General features: G+C 39.7%; 2 protein-coding genes across 2 annotated transcripts in view; both read right to left on the bottom strand.

Annotated features, from left to right (window-relative positions):
- Positions 1-3,285, bottom strand: part of OVCH1 (ovochymase 1) — a 39,076-nt gene extending 35,791 nt beyond the window's left edge. The window contains 8 exon segments of the mRNA XM_045830121.1: positions 101-208; positions 996-1,018; positions 1,203-1,343; positions 2,117-2,186; positions 2,189-2,216; positions 2,495-2,573; positions 2,575-2,611; positions 3,225-3,285. Of these exon segments, the coding sequence (XP_045686077.1) occupies positions 101-208; positions 996-1,018; positions 1,203-1,343; positions 2,117-2,186; positions 2,189-2,216; positions 2,495-2,573; positions 2,575-2,611; positions 3,225-3,285 (547 nt within the window).
- A 2,925-nt stretch (positions 3,286-6,210) lies between these two features.
- The window catches only part of TMTC1 (transmembrane O-mannosyltransferase targeting cadherins 1), a 241,159-nt gene continuing 233,574 nt past the window's right edge, over positions 6,211-13,795 (bottom strand). Inside the window, exon 20 of the mRNA XM_045829232.1 lies at positions 6,211-11,688. Coding sequence (XP_045685188.1) covers positions 11,548-11,688 — 141 coding nt within the window. The 3' untranslated portion in view covers positions 6,211-11,547. The remainder of the gene's footprint in view (positions 11,689-13,795) is intronic.

Raw genomic sequence — 13,795 nt, 5'->3', positions numbered from 1 at the left:
AAAGAAAAACGGAAGATAAATGTGTTACTCTTGGCCAACAAAATCCTTGTTTCTATTGGGCATGCAAAGGGAAGAAATATATATTTTTGATGCCCCTTACTCTCTGAATTCTTGCCCCATCCACTGGTCATGCCAAGAATCCCGTCTTCAAATTTATCATCTCTATTGGGAAGACAGGTTGGCTGAACAGCAATTCCTGAGAAAAAAACTATGAGGTTCAGAGAAAGTGATACTGAATGTATTTGGAAAGTGACATTGGTTGATTTCATGTCTTCTACAGTTTATTCCTAAGTGTTATATTGACATATATTTTCAAAGTTTTCCTTTTTCATTAAAATTATTTCAAATAGAAATTTAGAAAAATGCAGGAAATGTAAAACAAGGAAAAACATAACCTGTTGTTCTATACACCAGAATAATCCCCCCAAAACTACTAACATTTTAAGGTGTAGCCTTGTTCTTAAGAAATTGTTTCTTTTTAGCCTGGCTGGTGTGGTTCAGTGGATTGAGTGCTGGACTGCAAAGCAAAGAATAGCTGGTTGAATTCCCAGTCAGGGTACATGCCTGGGTTGCGGGCCAGGTCCCCTGTAAGAGTCATGCATTAGGCAACCATACATTGATGTTTCTATCCTTCCCTTTCTCTTTCTTCCCCTCTCTCTAAAAATAAATAAATAAAATCTTAAAAATTTTTTTAAAAGACATATTTTTTTTCAATAGTAAATTGAGTACTACTATATGAGGCCCTCTTCTAGGCCTCAGTGAATAAGCAGAAAAAAAATCTCTGTGCAGGCAGAACTTATGTGTATGTGTGTGCATGTGTGTTGCAGGGGGAGAGGAAATACAAACAGTAAGTATAATAATTTATCTATAAGGTAATGTGTGCTCTGGAGAAATCACAGCAGGGTAAAGGAGACAAATCTGGGGATTAAAGAGGATGGTATGGGAGATGTAGTTTTAAGTAGGGTAGTCATGACAAGTCTCATCGAGCTTCTGACATTTGAACAAGGCCTTAAAGAAGCTAGGGGAAGGACCCATGCCATTATCTTGGTGGACAGCATTTGAAGAAGAAGAAACAGAATGGAAAAGCCCTGTAGAGGTATCATGTCCCAGTGTTTGAGGAACAGTGGGGAGGCCAGGATGCCTGCAGCAGGTTAAACAGAAGAATGTTCAGTACAAAACAAAAAAAAAGTTAGACGTTGGGCTAGGAAGAGGAAGATGTCAGAGGAAGTGTGTTGTATTCAGGATGGATAATAATTTCTGAGACAGGAATACTCTGTTCTTGCTTATCCTTCCAAAAAAGGTTGTACTCCCCAGCAATCACAGCCAGACCCTTAATTTGCTCCCTGAAAACAAAGAAAAATGTTTCAACAGCACAACAGTTGTTTCCTCAGAAAAGACACTTGGTTTTATGTAATTAAATGAAAAATATGAATAAAGTACCTGTAAGTATTACTGTCTTCAAAGAAGGTGTGCTTTTATTAGTGATTACTAATTGTCATAATTTCCTATAACTTATAAGGATCTATAAAAAGGCAAGGTTTTCAGTCACAGTGTTTGCATTCTGTGAACCCTTTCCCTTACCATCAATTGTCTTTCAGTGTAAAATATTTAAGTGTGGAATCTTCTTTTTCTTTTGTACTTAAACCAGTCTATATATATGCTTCCATTTTTTTTAACAAGATATAAAAGCTGTTCCTAAAACTATTCTTCTTTTCCTCTTACTAGCACCCTCTTTCGATCTAGTCAAGTGCCTGTTGTTTCCATGGTATTTTCCCTTCCAATGATTAAAACTCAGGTTATTAAACCTTGGGAGCATCCATTTAACATTTGATGTTAATACTTCATAAGAGCAGGTAATTATTTTTCTTCCCACTAACTCCACAAATTATAGATGAAGTCTTGGATCTCTGGGGTTTCTGGTTAGTAATGGTAGGAAGCATGGGGAAGGCCAATGGGTGGGCAGACTGGGTAGTGGGCAGACTGGGTAGTGGGCAGACTGGGTAGTAAAATTAAGAAAGGGACTGAGGTTTAACCTTGGAAGGTATTTAGATCATCAAATCTCCAAGTTCTATCACAACGAATCAAAGTCTGACAAGGGAGAAAAGCCACAACTTACTCGTCGAGGCTAGCCAGGCAGCGTGCTGCTGCTGTAACCACCAGGTCATCTTGAATCAAGCTTCCTCCCAGAAGTGGGGCTCATCTAATTTTCGGGAGATCTGCCCAAGACAAAAGATAGAATACAACTAACATACGTGTCCCCATGGACGCTGACTCCTTCAGAAATATTTGAAGTCAACTCTTTTAATATGCTATAACATTCTTAGATACAGTTATGAGTTGGTTACTAAGATATTACCTAACAAGTAAATGTTTGGGCAGATAGGTCAAATGTGTCAAGACAAAAATAACATGTTAACCTAGAGTTATGATATTTAAAACAAAAGGAATATTTTACCATTTCCCATTAAGAAATCAATGCCATTGTTATACTGACCTGCCATGGATGTCCACCAGCTGTTGCATTTCTCCACCTAAGAGTTCTAGAGAAGAGCTCAGAGTCCAAGACAGTCTGTACTTTTCAAATCAACTGCTCCAATTCCACACTTCAGTCCTGTGTGGGGGAGCATATGTGTGCACACACGCATGCAGACCACCTTATTTAAGGGTTCACTTTACCAAGATTGCACGTTCAGGGTTTCCTGGCTTGGTACAGATGTTCTTGGTACAGCTGCAGGCTGTCCCCTTCCTTCTCTCAAAATGTCCCTGAGACTACCCCTCAGTCAGGCTGTGTTGACTAGAATGTGCCTCACCCTGGGCTGCCCCTCCTCAAGCTGAGCTGCCCCAACAAGAAAATGCCTGGGGGCAGGATGTGCAGGCTGTTCCTGTGGTGACTGACGGGGGGCCTTATTCTGGAGGGTGAGCAGGACATAATTTAGGTTCTAGAAAAGATACTGGAGAATAACATATGCTACTGCAGAAGACAGATATTTGCCTATAAGTTACTTCAACTATGTTATTTTTTTTCTGGAGCAGGCTGCTTAGCACATGTGCCTACAAACTTGGGCTCCAGAATGCAATAATTTCAGTAAGAAACTCCGGCCCAGGTGCATCTTTGGGAACACCTGGGCCTGCACTGTTGCCCTCATCCTTGCCTCTTCAAGCCTGAGGACTATGCAGTCTCCTGTCCTGGCATCTGCACCCTGGGTGCCCAGGGCCGGGCTCACCTGGGCTTGTGGGGAGACCCACGGCGAGAAGCAGCACCCCAAGCCAGGCCAGTGCCCTCATGGTGTCATGGTCTCCATGATGACTTTGTTTGTCTTCCTCCCTCTGAGGCTGAGAAAATGGAGCAAGGAAAGTGGTCCGAGCACCATGGGCCCTTGCTCTCCTGAATGAGCACGCCTACCCACCCTTCACTCCTGCGCTCTTCACTCCTGCCCGCAGCGGGATGGATGGGCTGCACCTACCCCGTTGCCAGCCCTCACAGCATCTCCTCCTCGGGGTTATCCTGAGAGGTGGCTGCTCTCTGGCTGCCCTGGGGTTTCTAGGGCCCAGCCATCGGCCCTTGGAGAAAGGTGCAAGTGTCCTCATGGCTGGTGAGATGCTCACACGTATGCAGAGGTCCTTATAGACAGATAGGGGATGAAGATCAGTAACCTGGAAGGCTCAGCACAGGTGAATTCTGTCTCACACTGGGAAGGGTGCCCCAAGCACAGGGTCAAGGAAGCTTGTCATCCATACAAGACACAGGCTAGAGACAGCTGCTGAGAGGAAGGAGACTCAGGCAAGTTTAATGAGTACTTAATGGCACTGCTCCTGCACCTAAGTAGCTTGTTGAAGGCTGTGACACCCAGAGTTTCCAAATAGAGTGGACAGGAAAGATCAGACTTATGCTGTCACTGCTTTCCTGGATGACAGTGTTATCAGTGTTAGTGGAGTGCTCCAAAGCTATATGATGCATCACTTAAGACTATTAAAATTAATTCATTGCTAAAATCATCATGTCAGCACTTCTTCTATAAATATTATTTTGTATTAAATTAGCTTGAGGTTGGGAGAGGAATAAAGCCAGAATATGTAATGGATTTATATTTTATCAAAAAAAATAGAGCAAGGCTAAGTGGACATTGTATACACATCGACTAACTTGGACACCAGTCCCCAGGCCCAGTTGTCTCAGTCTGTGTAAAATGGAAATAAAAACTCCTGGAGGTAGAATGGTAAACTAACCCAGGAAGGGTGGCAGGCGGTAGACAGATGGATAGAAAAACGGAAGACGGTCAAGGTGGAGGGAATGCAGGTACAGGACCAGGCAGGTGACAATCAGCCAGGACAATGACCCCTGTAACTGCAGAAAAGTGTAGAAGGTGAATGGGTGCCTTTGGGGGAGAAGCTTGGAGAATGTCATTGGCACCCAAACTTGGTGTCTGGGTGACCCTTGGATGGGGCTCGGTAAGGTAAGCAGCTCTTCTGTGATAATTAACCACTGTACCTCCAGGTTTGATCGCTGGCCAGGAAATCTTCAGATATGGCGGCAGCCTGACCAATGGCTGCACTGTCCTCATCCCTGAGTTTTGCTTTCACCATAGTTTTCTCACAAAGATTGCCATAACCCTCCCTGGCTCAGGGGCACGCTGCTCTCCAATAAAAAGTTCAGACTCTTCAAATGGACCCAACCCCACTCTTTCTTAGCAAAAGGGAGTCAAATTAAAACTACTATGCAGGTTTTACAAAATAAAATGGAAGGAGAAAAAAATGAACATATGCTTTGAAAGTACAGTTGAACTCACAGAGTTGAAGTTCATGGCTGAACTTCTCATAAGGCCCACAGACCTGTCCCTCTGCAATCTACTGCATGTGGTGTACAGACCTTGCAAGATCTCCAATGGTTTGTTTTACACCCAGAGATCTATCTCCATGGGGTTGGACACTACCTCGTTTCCTGTTACAGCACAGCCCCCTTTGTTTCCAGAGTTCAAAACTCACAGCCTTGAGTGAGACGTTGTTTTTCTATATAAAGGATTGCTCTCTTAAAGGCCTAATGGAATAATGCCTTTCCATTAAGTAGTAAAAGAGTAATTTAGTATATAAATTGCATAATATGCAATAGTCAGGTCATTAGATTTAAATTTGTAAGATAATAGTTTGAGTTTATAACTTTATGAAGATGTTGAAGTATTCAAAGGGAAGTATTCTCTTATTTAAAAAATAAACATTTGAAAAGGAAGGGCAGAGTGGACTGGACTACCCTAGCTTTGACTTGTGACGTATGGGAAATTTGCCTTTAATTTGAACATATCTTCGTTAAGGCAGGAGGATAATGATAAGCTCTTGGAGGCCCCCCAAGACTCTTGATGAAGCCCCAACTCAAAGGAGAGTTGTAAAAGTAGGAGTATTAGGCGACTAACTCATGAGCCATGAGCAAATTAGGGGCAAATGATGTTTTATGTAAAAAAAAAAGTTTTTACACCCAAGCTAAGCCACTGTTCTAAACTCTAGAACCCTCTCTGAAGTCCCACAAGGCCTAAAATTCAGCACTAAGAGGACTATTGGTGAGCTTAGAAAATAGCACTTTTATTTGAATATCTGTTGCAGGAACAGATATCGCATGATGCTGAGGGAATTTGAAGGATGGATGAAGAAAATTCATTCAAATAGTCTGGCCGTGAATGACAGAGATGTGGTAGCAACTAGAGATAAAAAGAAATGAAGGAAGTTTTTCTTCAGATGATTTTGATGGTGGTTACCTGTATATGGGTTTTAAAATAGAAGAGCATGAACAAGAACCAGCAAAAGGAATAAGTTAAAGATGAAAAAGAGGTTTAGGAACAGAATGAAGTTCTACAAGAGGCAAAACAGGACCCTTTTCTTCAACTGCAGCAATAGGAGAGAAGGCAGAATTGGGTGCAGGTATGTTCAAAGATCCAGTGCAGGATATTAAGGGGGTACTTCTTTTCCAGCTTGTGTTTACTCTGCGAAGGCATGCACTCAGCAAGACCAGGGGAGGAGATCTGGAGTGGGTAGGTACTGAATAGTCGTTGTGGGGCATGGTAGAGAAAGCAGACTCAAAGCGCACAGAACAATGCAAGGCATGAATGAATGAATGAATGGATGAGGGAAGAAGGAAGGTGGTCTTTTTCCTCTTCAAAGTAGACACCAACTGGTGACATGGATATCAATGGGTACTGATCATAGAGCACTTTAGAGGCCAAAACAAGACAATTATTTTCATTATATTTTATATAAAATAAACATTTACATAAATTTTATTTTGAAAAGACCTAGGCAAAGTGTACATCAGACTTACATGGGAGAAATACTTTGTGGAAGATATATTTCTAACTGGCACAGCAAAAGTAACAAAAATGTGCATTTATATACAACTGATCGAAGTGGGAAATAAAAACATGAACAAAGAACATGATGCAAATCATTTCCCCCTAAAAAATGAGGGACTGGTATGAGTTACAGCAAGTCAAATGATATCCACATTAGAAAAGCAAACCATGGCTTCTACAGATATTTCAGTTCCTTAGAAGGAAATTTTTAAACATCTTTTTTTCTCTAGAAACATAACAAAATCACTAATTTTTTATGTGTACAGGCTGCAAAATAAGACTGGTTTCCTCCGCTGTGTTAAAGCATGTGAGCAGTTCAGTCACTTTCAGGGCTGTTTGTGTATTTGTTCTGTTGTGGTGACTATCTTAAGAATTCCTAAAACAAAGGGCAACGCTTATCAGATGTAAAGGGCTTTGAATCTGGATCGGGAGACTCATAAAGTTTGACAGTTCCGCGGAACTGACCCGTGGTTCGGTGTGTGATAAACAGGACTGAGACCTTTGGTGATGTGCCCAAGGTGAGATGGCTCCGTGGGGGCAGAGGAAGGCCTAAGCCCAGACCTCCCGACTCCTGAACTGGTGCATCTCCTGACAGACCAGCAAGACAACCCCAGGGCCATCATGAACATTGGAAACTTCCAAATGGGATACACAAATTCACATATGCACCACCGAGGGTAGAAAGAAACTTCTGGATTTCTGGATATAGACATCTCTTTCCAGGTTAGGGTAAATAGTGATCTAAACTTACAAATGAACAATGATTGTATATTGCGATAGGTGCTAATTTTATGAGTTACATACCCTAAAGGTTTTAATTGCAAGGATCCTTGGTGATAGTAATGGGACATTTTTATATGTGCCAATGGATAGATATGAATACCATCACTTCTGTTATGCCATTTTATTGACTGATATTAAACCATACCTTCGCAGTTATTTTATTTCTTTTCTTTAAGCTATATGGTTACTTAAGAAATAATATAAAAGTGCTATTTTTGGAAGAACTGTTCAACATATTGTTCTTTTACATAAAAACTTCAAGAATAATAAAAAAGTTATAATATATACCCTATATATTTTGGGGGATTGTAAGCTTTTATCTGACTCAATTGCTGCCTAAATGCAAGACTTGAAAGGTATTTGCTTTCTTTAAATGTGAAAAGATGCCATTTTGATAAATTTTGCTATTATTGGGAAATATATAGTTTAATCAAAGTAAATGTGATATGGAAATCAGAAAAAAATTAAACTACCTATAGCTACATTACTTTTGAATGTTGTTACTAATATCCTATAGATTTACTAATCTAAGATGCACATCCATCACAAATCAGAGCACAATTTTTTTAAACTAATGAGTACAAGTAGGAAATGATTACCAAAAGCTGACATGTGTATAATTAACCTAAAGATAAAGAGACATAGGTCTAGGCATAAACTATGTTATGGACACCTTGAGTCATAAAAAATATGAGTTTTCTATACTGGGCACCTTGTCTGGGAACATGTCAATGACAAGGCAGATCCTGTCCATCTGAGAACTGAGAATTCTGTAAATATAGGTCAAATTACAGCCCAATTGCCACAAGTGCAAAACCACTCCTCCCAACCCATCTGTTTTGTCAATCTTGGAATGGTGGCCTTAACCAACCAATTGTGCCAACCAATCCTTCTTTAGAATTCTTTGGCTTATCTTAGTTTAGATTTAAAAGCAAAAGTTGTGAAAGCATCTCTTCTGTGAGAGATTATAAACATCTATTTTGTAAAAGTTATAAACTCCCACGGAAGTTGTTAGCCACTGGTGGCTCTCCAGCCTCACTGTGTGTTAGAATCAGGATTTTCTAAAATAAGTTATTCTTCCTCCAAGTTATTTAAATCTTTGGTTTAGTTCACCCGTGTTATATCACTGAACCATGTTTTACAATCGCCATTAACAAACCGAAAACATCTGAGTCACATTTTAAACTCCTGAACAATTCTTAAGGTTGAGATAAGCTGCTAACGCCATTCTATGGCCCCACGTTAGGGGGCTGCCACGTAACGGGGTTTTGAAGGCAAAGAGAACTGACTCATTCCAGGTAGGAATGAAGGACAGGTTAGACGGATAGGCAGTAGGAGGGTGGAGATGTGTGCACAAGGAACTCTAACGCAGCTGAGAAAAAACAGCAAATGATTCTCAGAGCAGCAGAATCACAACTGAAACTCTAATCATTGGATCCAGTGTTCAGCCAGTTTATAGCAGCCCCTGTCTTGTCCTCGGCCACCTTACCTCCTACCCAGCACCTGCTACGTATTTAAGGACCCAGAACAAAATGAAACTGCAGGACTCCTGTTTAAAATATCAGAAATTTCAAGCAGGGTATGCAACCAAGCATAAAGTGCTCCTGAGCACAGGACCCTGAGGGGCAGTGCAGGCGGCACGGCGGTACAGCTGGCTCTCCCGAGCCAGTCGTGCTAGCTGGAGGGCAACCTGGGCACAGCTCCACGACTTGCCGGGCACTCAGCTTTAATTTTGATAAGCGTGGGTCCCACATATTATTTCATGTTACAAGGACCAAATGAAAATAGTTACAAAATATACTTAATATCTTTGAAAAAATAATATGTGATTTATTTTCTTATAGGCACCGTTTCAACTATAAAAATTATTTCCTTGGCCACATCTCAGTGACAGTATTAACTGAGGACAAAAATGTCTGATCCCAATAGTGCTAAATTGTAATATTTGAAGAGATGGCAGCGTTTGCAGACAAAAGGAGAAAAGGAGAGAGGGGGATAGAAAGCAGGTAGGGAGGAAGAGACTGAAAAGAGAGGAACAGACAAGGAGTTGGGGGCGGGGAGAAAAGCACCCAAAAGAAGGTGGGTGGCGGCTCCCAAAGGCCGTGTGACCTTCTCTCCCAGACACGTTGGAAAGTCATTGATTGCCATTTCAACTGATCCTACAGATGCACTCTCGAAGCTTTCGCAGCACTTCAAGTAAGGCATAACTGCTTTTCCAAATTTGGGGCTCGGTCTTTCCACCAACCTTGCGTGGGTTTTGGTTACAGATCACTAAACAGTTGTGACTAAAGTCCTAGATATTAGTTTTAGCTAGAGCTTCATATTTTTCATTTTGGGGCTGGGTATAATAACAGCATATTACTCCAATATGCTGTAGTACCTTTCTTGGCCTTAGAACTATAGCAATATATTTGAGGGGGAAGAAAAATATTTTAAATAAAACTTTGGATAAGTTTATGATACACAACTTTAAAAGAGTATTAGAAATGGAAGATCATAGTGGTAATATAAATGCTATTGGATTATTGATGCATATGCAAGTGCACGCTAAGGGCATTTCTGTAATTCTTCCCATTTAAAATATTCCTTATATCTTCTCTTTCTCCATTATCTCTCTCTAAAGAAGTTTTTCTTCCTTTTATCTAGATTTACCTTGGCCCTCCTCCCCCTCCTCCCACCAAAATACGGGGTCACTGCTTCTTGAACTGGTTAAAAAAGAAGCTAAGAAGTTTTTTTTTGTTTTTTTTTAACCACATCTTAGCCTAAACATGGGAAATATGCGTGCCTTCAAACTACTGTATCTCTACAGAACCCGGCTCAGTACCATGAAGAGCACTGCCCAGAGTTTTTTGATTTTTTAATTTTTCAAAATAAAATCAAGTGTTCCAATTTCAAAATATATACCAAAATATACTACTACCCAAGCACTGTAGGCTGAGTCCTAATTTCTTTGACTTTAGCAATTGAATAATTACTACAACGTTTTTGAAGTGCTGTTAAAACTTCACTACTTTGTAATTTAGATTTATAATTTGTGTATGATAAGTTTAAAAAAGCCACTATTAAAACCACTATGTACAATGAAAAAACTGTGTATATATTAAATATTTTATAAGTTATAAAATAAATAACACTAAAAAATAACTGTCAATTTGTAAGTTCAACTTTGCCTTCCTTATTTTTAAATATAAATATATATTTTAAGTTATGAATTTAGATTTTTCTAGATTTTTTGAGCATTTTCCATGAATTCTCCACAGTTAAAAATTAATAATTAATTTGATAAAGAATTAATTAATAATGAATTTTGGGTTTACACTACTCATGTTCTAAGCATAGAATCCTCATTAAGCTTAGGAAGACAAATCAATAAAGCTCTCTTTCCATTTAAAGTCTATGAAGATTTCTGTGTTATATTGTAAAGATTCTGAAATGGTTTAATATATTTGTCAAAAATAATAAATCTCATGATGTCTAAATGTTAACATAACAATGTAGTAGAACATTTCTCTCAGTTAATATCTTTAATAAATTTCATGTAGAATATACTGTTTTTCTCCACCAAAACAACAATATATGTGGAGGTGGAAACATTTATGATTTTAAAAGCACTTTTGAAATTATAGAGCAGAACCACTACTCTAGTAATACTTGTAATACAATTAAAATAATTTTAGGTTTTCCATAAAGAATTAGGGGTACCAAGATCCTTGACATTCCCCTAGGGGTAAAAATATCCATACATTATTCCAGAAGCTTCCTGTTTGATGTGTTAGGCAATGGGAAAGTTTGCATCAGAGTGGAATTTCGATTACTACTCAGTAGGGCTCTAGCAATATGTTTAGGGGAATATCGGATCCAGCTCACTTAACAACAGCCCCTTTTCCCACAAATTCCAGAAGGTTCTACAGAAATTATTCGTACTCCTTTCTGGCTCTGGAGAATTAAATGAGCCACCTCTTGATAGAACTTCCCAAATGGCTTATCTTAGAGGATTTGTCCTCTTTGAAATATTCCATGAAGAAGCAATGCTCTGGCTTCATAGCATTTCCAACTTTTGTATTTCTGGGACATAAAAGTTAAAACTAGAAAAAGAACCAGATGTTTGTGTTGCAACCACAGAGAAATATCTGGAGGGAAATCTGAAGTTAAAGCCAAAAAAAAAAATCTGTAAAATGTATAGTTGTCGTATGCCTTCCCTCTCAGACCTCCTTGCCTCCTTGCTCTTTTTATCTTTTTTTCATGGGAATGCCAGCCCCTCAGCACAGGGCTCCCAGCCAGTGTCTCCAAATGTGGCATCCTGGGCGGGGAGCGAGAGGGAAGCCTCACTGTGTGTCCGTTCCCCTGCTGATGCGGCAGCAAGGCCTCTGTCACTGCTTCCTCCTCCAGAGGTACCAGCAACTGTCCCTGGAGAGCAGGTCAAAAGCTGCTACGTTTGATCTTTTTCCCGAACTTCTTGTAATCGTTTTTCTAGGCGATTCAGTTTGGCGAGGTTCTCCCGCAGCAGTTTGCTGTCTGGTACCAGCTGTAAGGCTCTCTCATAATAACCTCTTGCGGACACATAGTTTCCCTGTTGAGAAAAAGAGAATAATCTGATCCACCAGAACGCTCTGTCGAAGAATGGAGAGACTAGGAAACAGAGCATTTCACCCTGTTTAAGTTTCATTTCCCCACAAGGAAACCCTGTCTGCATGGGTAACTTTACCCTTCTCTGTTGGTGCATTTGGAGAACCCATTTGTTTTAAGTACCAGTCCAGCTGGAGAATGTGAAGGAAAGAAGTTATGACATAAGGTTAAAAAGCAGAAAACAGATTTTTCAATTCTACTTAACACAGGGTATGAACCTATCATTTCACAGGGTTAGCATTATTCGTTTGTGATGAGATGGAGCTGTGCATGTCAGGATAAATTGAGGGGAGGGGTGGAGAGAGAGAAAGGTGGGGGGAGAGAGTGTGTGGGGAAATGGTTTTGAAACTTCAACAGTAATAATACAAAAATAACTAGTTTAGGAATCCACAATAGCTTTTTAGTGGTAGAAGCTATTTTTAATCTTCAAATTAAAACAAAAACTGCAATTTTTGCCTAATACAGCCTTTAAAGCAAATATAAATTTTTATAAAACGAATAGAACTGATAAGACTATGGAATCACATTTATCCAATACTCAAGGTGTGCAACCATATGCACCTGTTGGATATCTTTAAATCAGGAGAGCAGGCATGTCACTCCCGACCAGCTAAAAACACCAGTCTCCACCCTCTGTTGGCCCAATCTGCTTTGCTCAATGCCTCCCTGACAGCAGCCATGTGTACTTGGTTCCAGATGGTCCCTGGCAAACTAATCACAATTATTAACTTTCTCTAGCCCATTTTCTGCTCAGAAATGGGTATTGCCAAGTCTTAGTCTAAGACTGTTAGAAATTTCTCCATTCCAAAAACTATACATTTGCTCTACTTAATTCAGTTACAGTTCCATGTAGGTGAAAACCAGTTACTCTCCGAATTTCCATCACAATTTAAAATAGTATTCTCTCAGAGCAAAAGTACTATGTAGCAATGCAACTTATATTTATTGAATACTTAGCTGTCTTCCAAATGATTTAATATGTGTCAAGAGCTTAGACACTATCTAACACACAAAGAGCACTCAATCTGATATTATCATTATTGTTATTACTAAATAACTATCCACGCTCCATGTAAACACTGTATGTTTCTTTTAGCATTCGCTTGCTACGTTGGTGAAAAGGAGAGTGTAGATGGCTGAACAGGAAATTGTACACTGGGAATCCAGAATCTGGCATGTGCACAATGAAGATATTTCTGATTATTAACACTGGTTCTGATAAGAGGCAAACAGAATTCTGGACAAATGAGAACCTGGATTTGCAACATTAATTTTTTTTTTAACTCAAGCATTTATCTTCCAAGTATCTTCTGGTGTTTATTAAGCTTACTTAGCACACACATGCAAACAACGGAATATATGTGGTCCCTAAACTGGCCTCAAAATATGTTTCTACTCTAGTTGACTTTGAAATTGTCTTCCAAGAGGCTCCTCTTAATTCAGGCCTCCGCCTGATGACTTGGAATCTCCTTCTCTGATCGCCAGCTTTTTCTGTCCTTTCATACACAATCTAGATGTAGAGTTACTTTTCCCCCCTCAAACTGCTCTTTTCCTGATTAAAACAGAAGCCTTATTTTAAGAAACAAGTTATATCCCTTAATTCAATGTACCCAATTCCTAGATGCCAGGTAGAGAATGTGAATTATCCAACTTTTATTTTTTAAAGATTTTATTTATTTATCTTTAGAGATAGGAGAAGGGAGGGAAAAAGAGAGGGAGAGAAATATCAACGTGTGGTTGCCTCTTGTGTGCCCTCTACCAGGGACCTGGCCCACAACCCAGGCATGTGCCCTCATTGGGAATCGAACCAGTGACCATTGAGACTTTGGTTCACAGGCTCATGCTCAACCCACTGAACTACGCCAGCCAGGGAAAATTATCCAGTTTTTAGAAATGTGCTATTTACTATGATAGCTACTAGTCATGTGTGGCAATTTCATTTATTACTAAATAAGAATTTAGTTGCTCATTTGCACCAACCACATTTCAAATACTTGATAACCACTAGTGGCTGGCTGCTGCCTTGGATAGAAAACATTTCCATCATTGCA

This window comes from Phyllostomus hastatus, unplaced genomic scaffold (genome assembly GCF_019186645.2).
Source record: "Phyllostomus hastatus isolate PE091 unplaced genomic scaffold, TTU_PhHast_1.1 phas_scaffold_93, whole genome shotgun sequence".
NCBI classification, from domain to species: domain Eukaryota; kingdom Metazoa; phylum Chordata; class Mammalia; order Chiroptera; family Phyllostomidae; genus Phyllostomus; species Phyllostomus hastatus.
The sequence above is the reverse complement of the archived record's forward strand: the minus strand, read 5'-3'. Positions and strand labels throughout refer to the sequence as shown.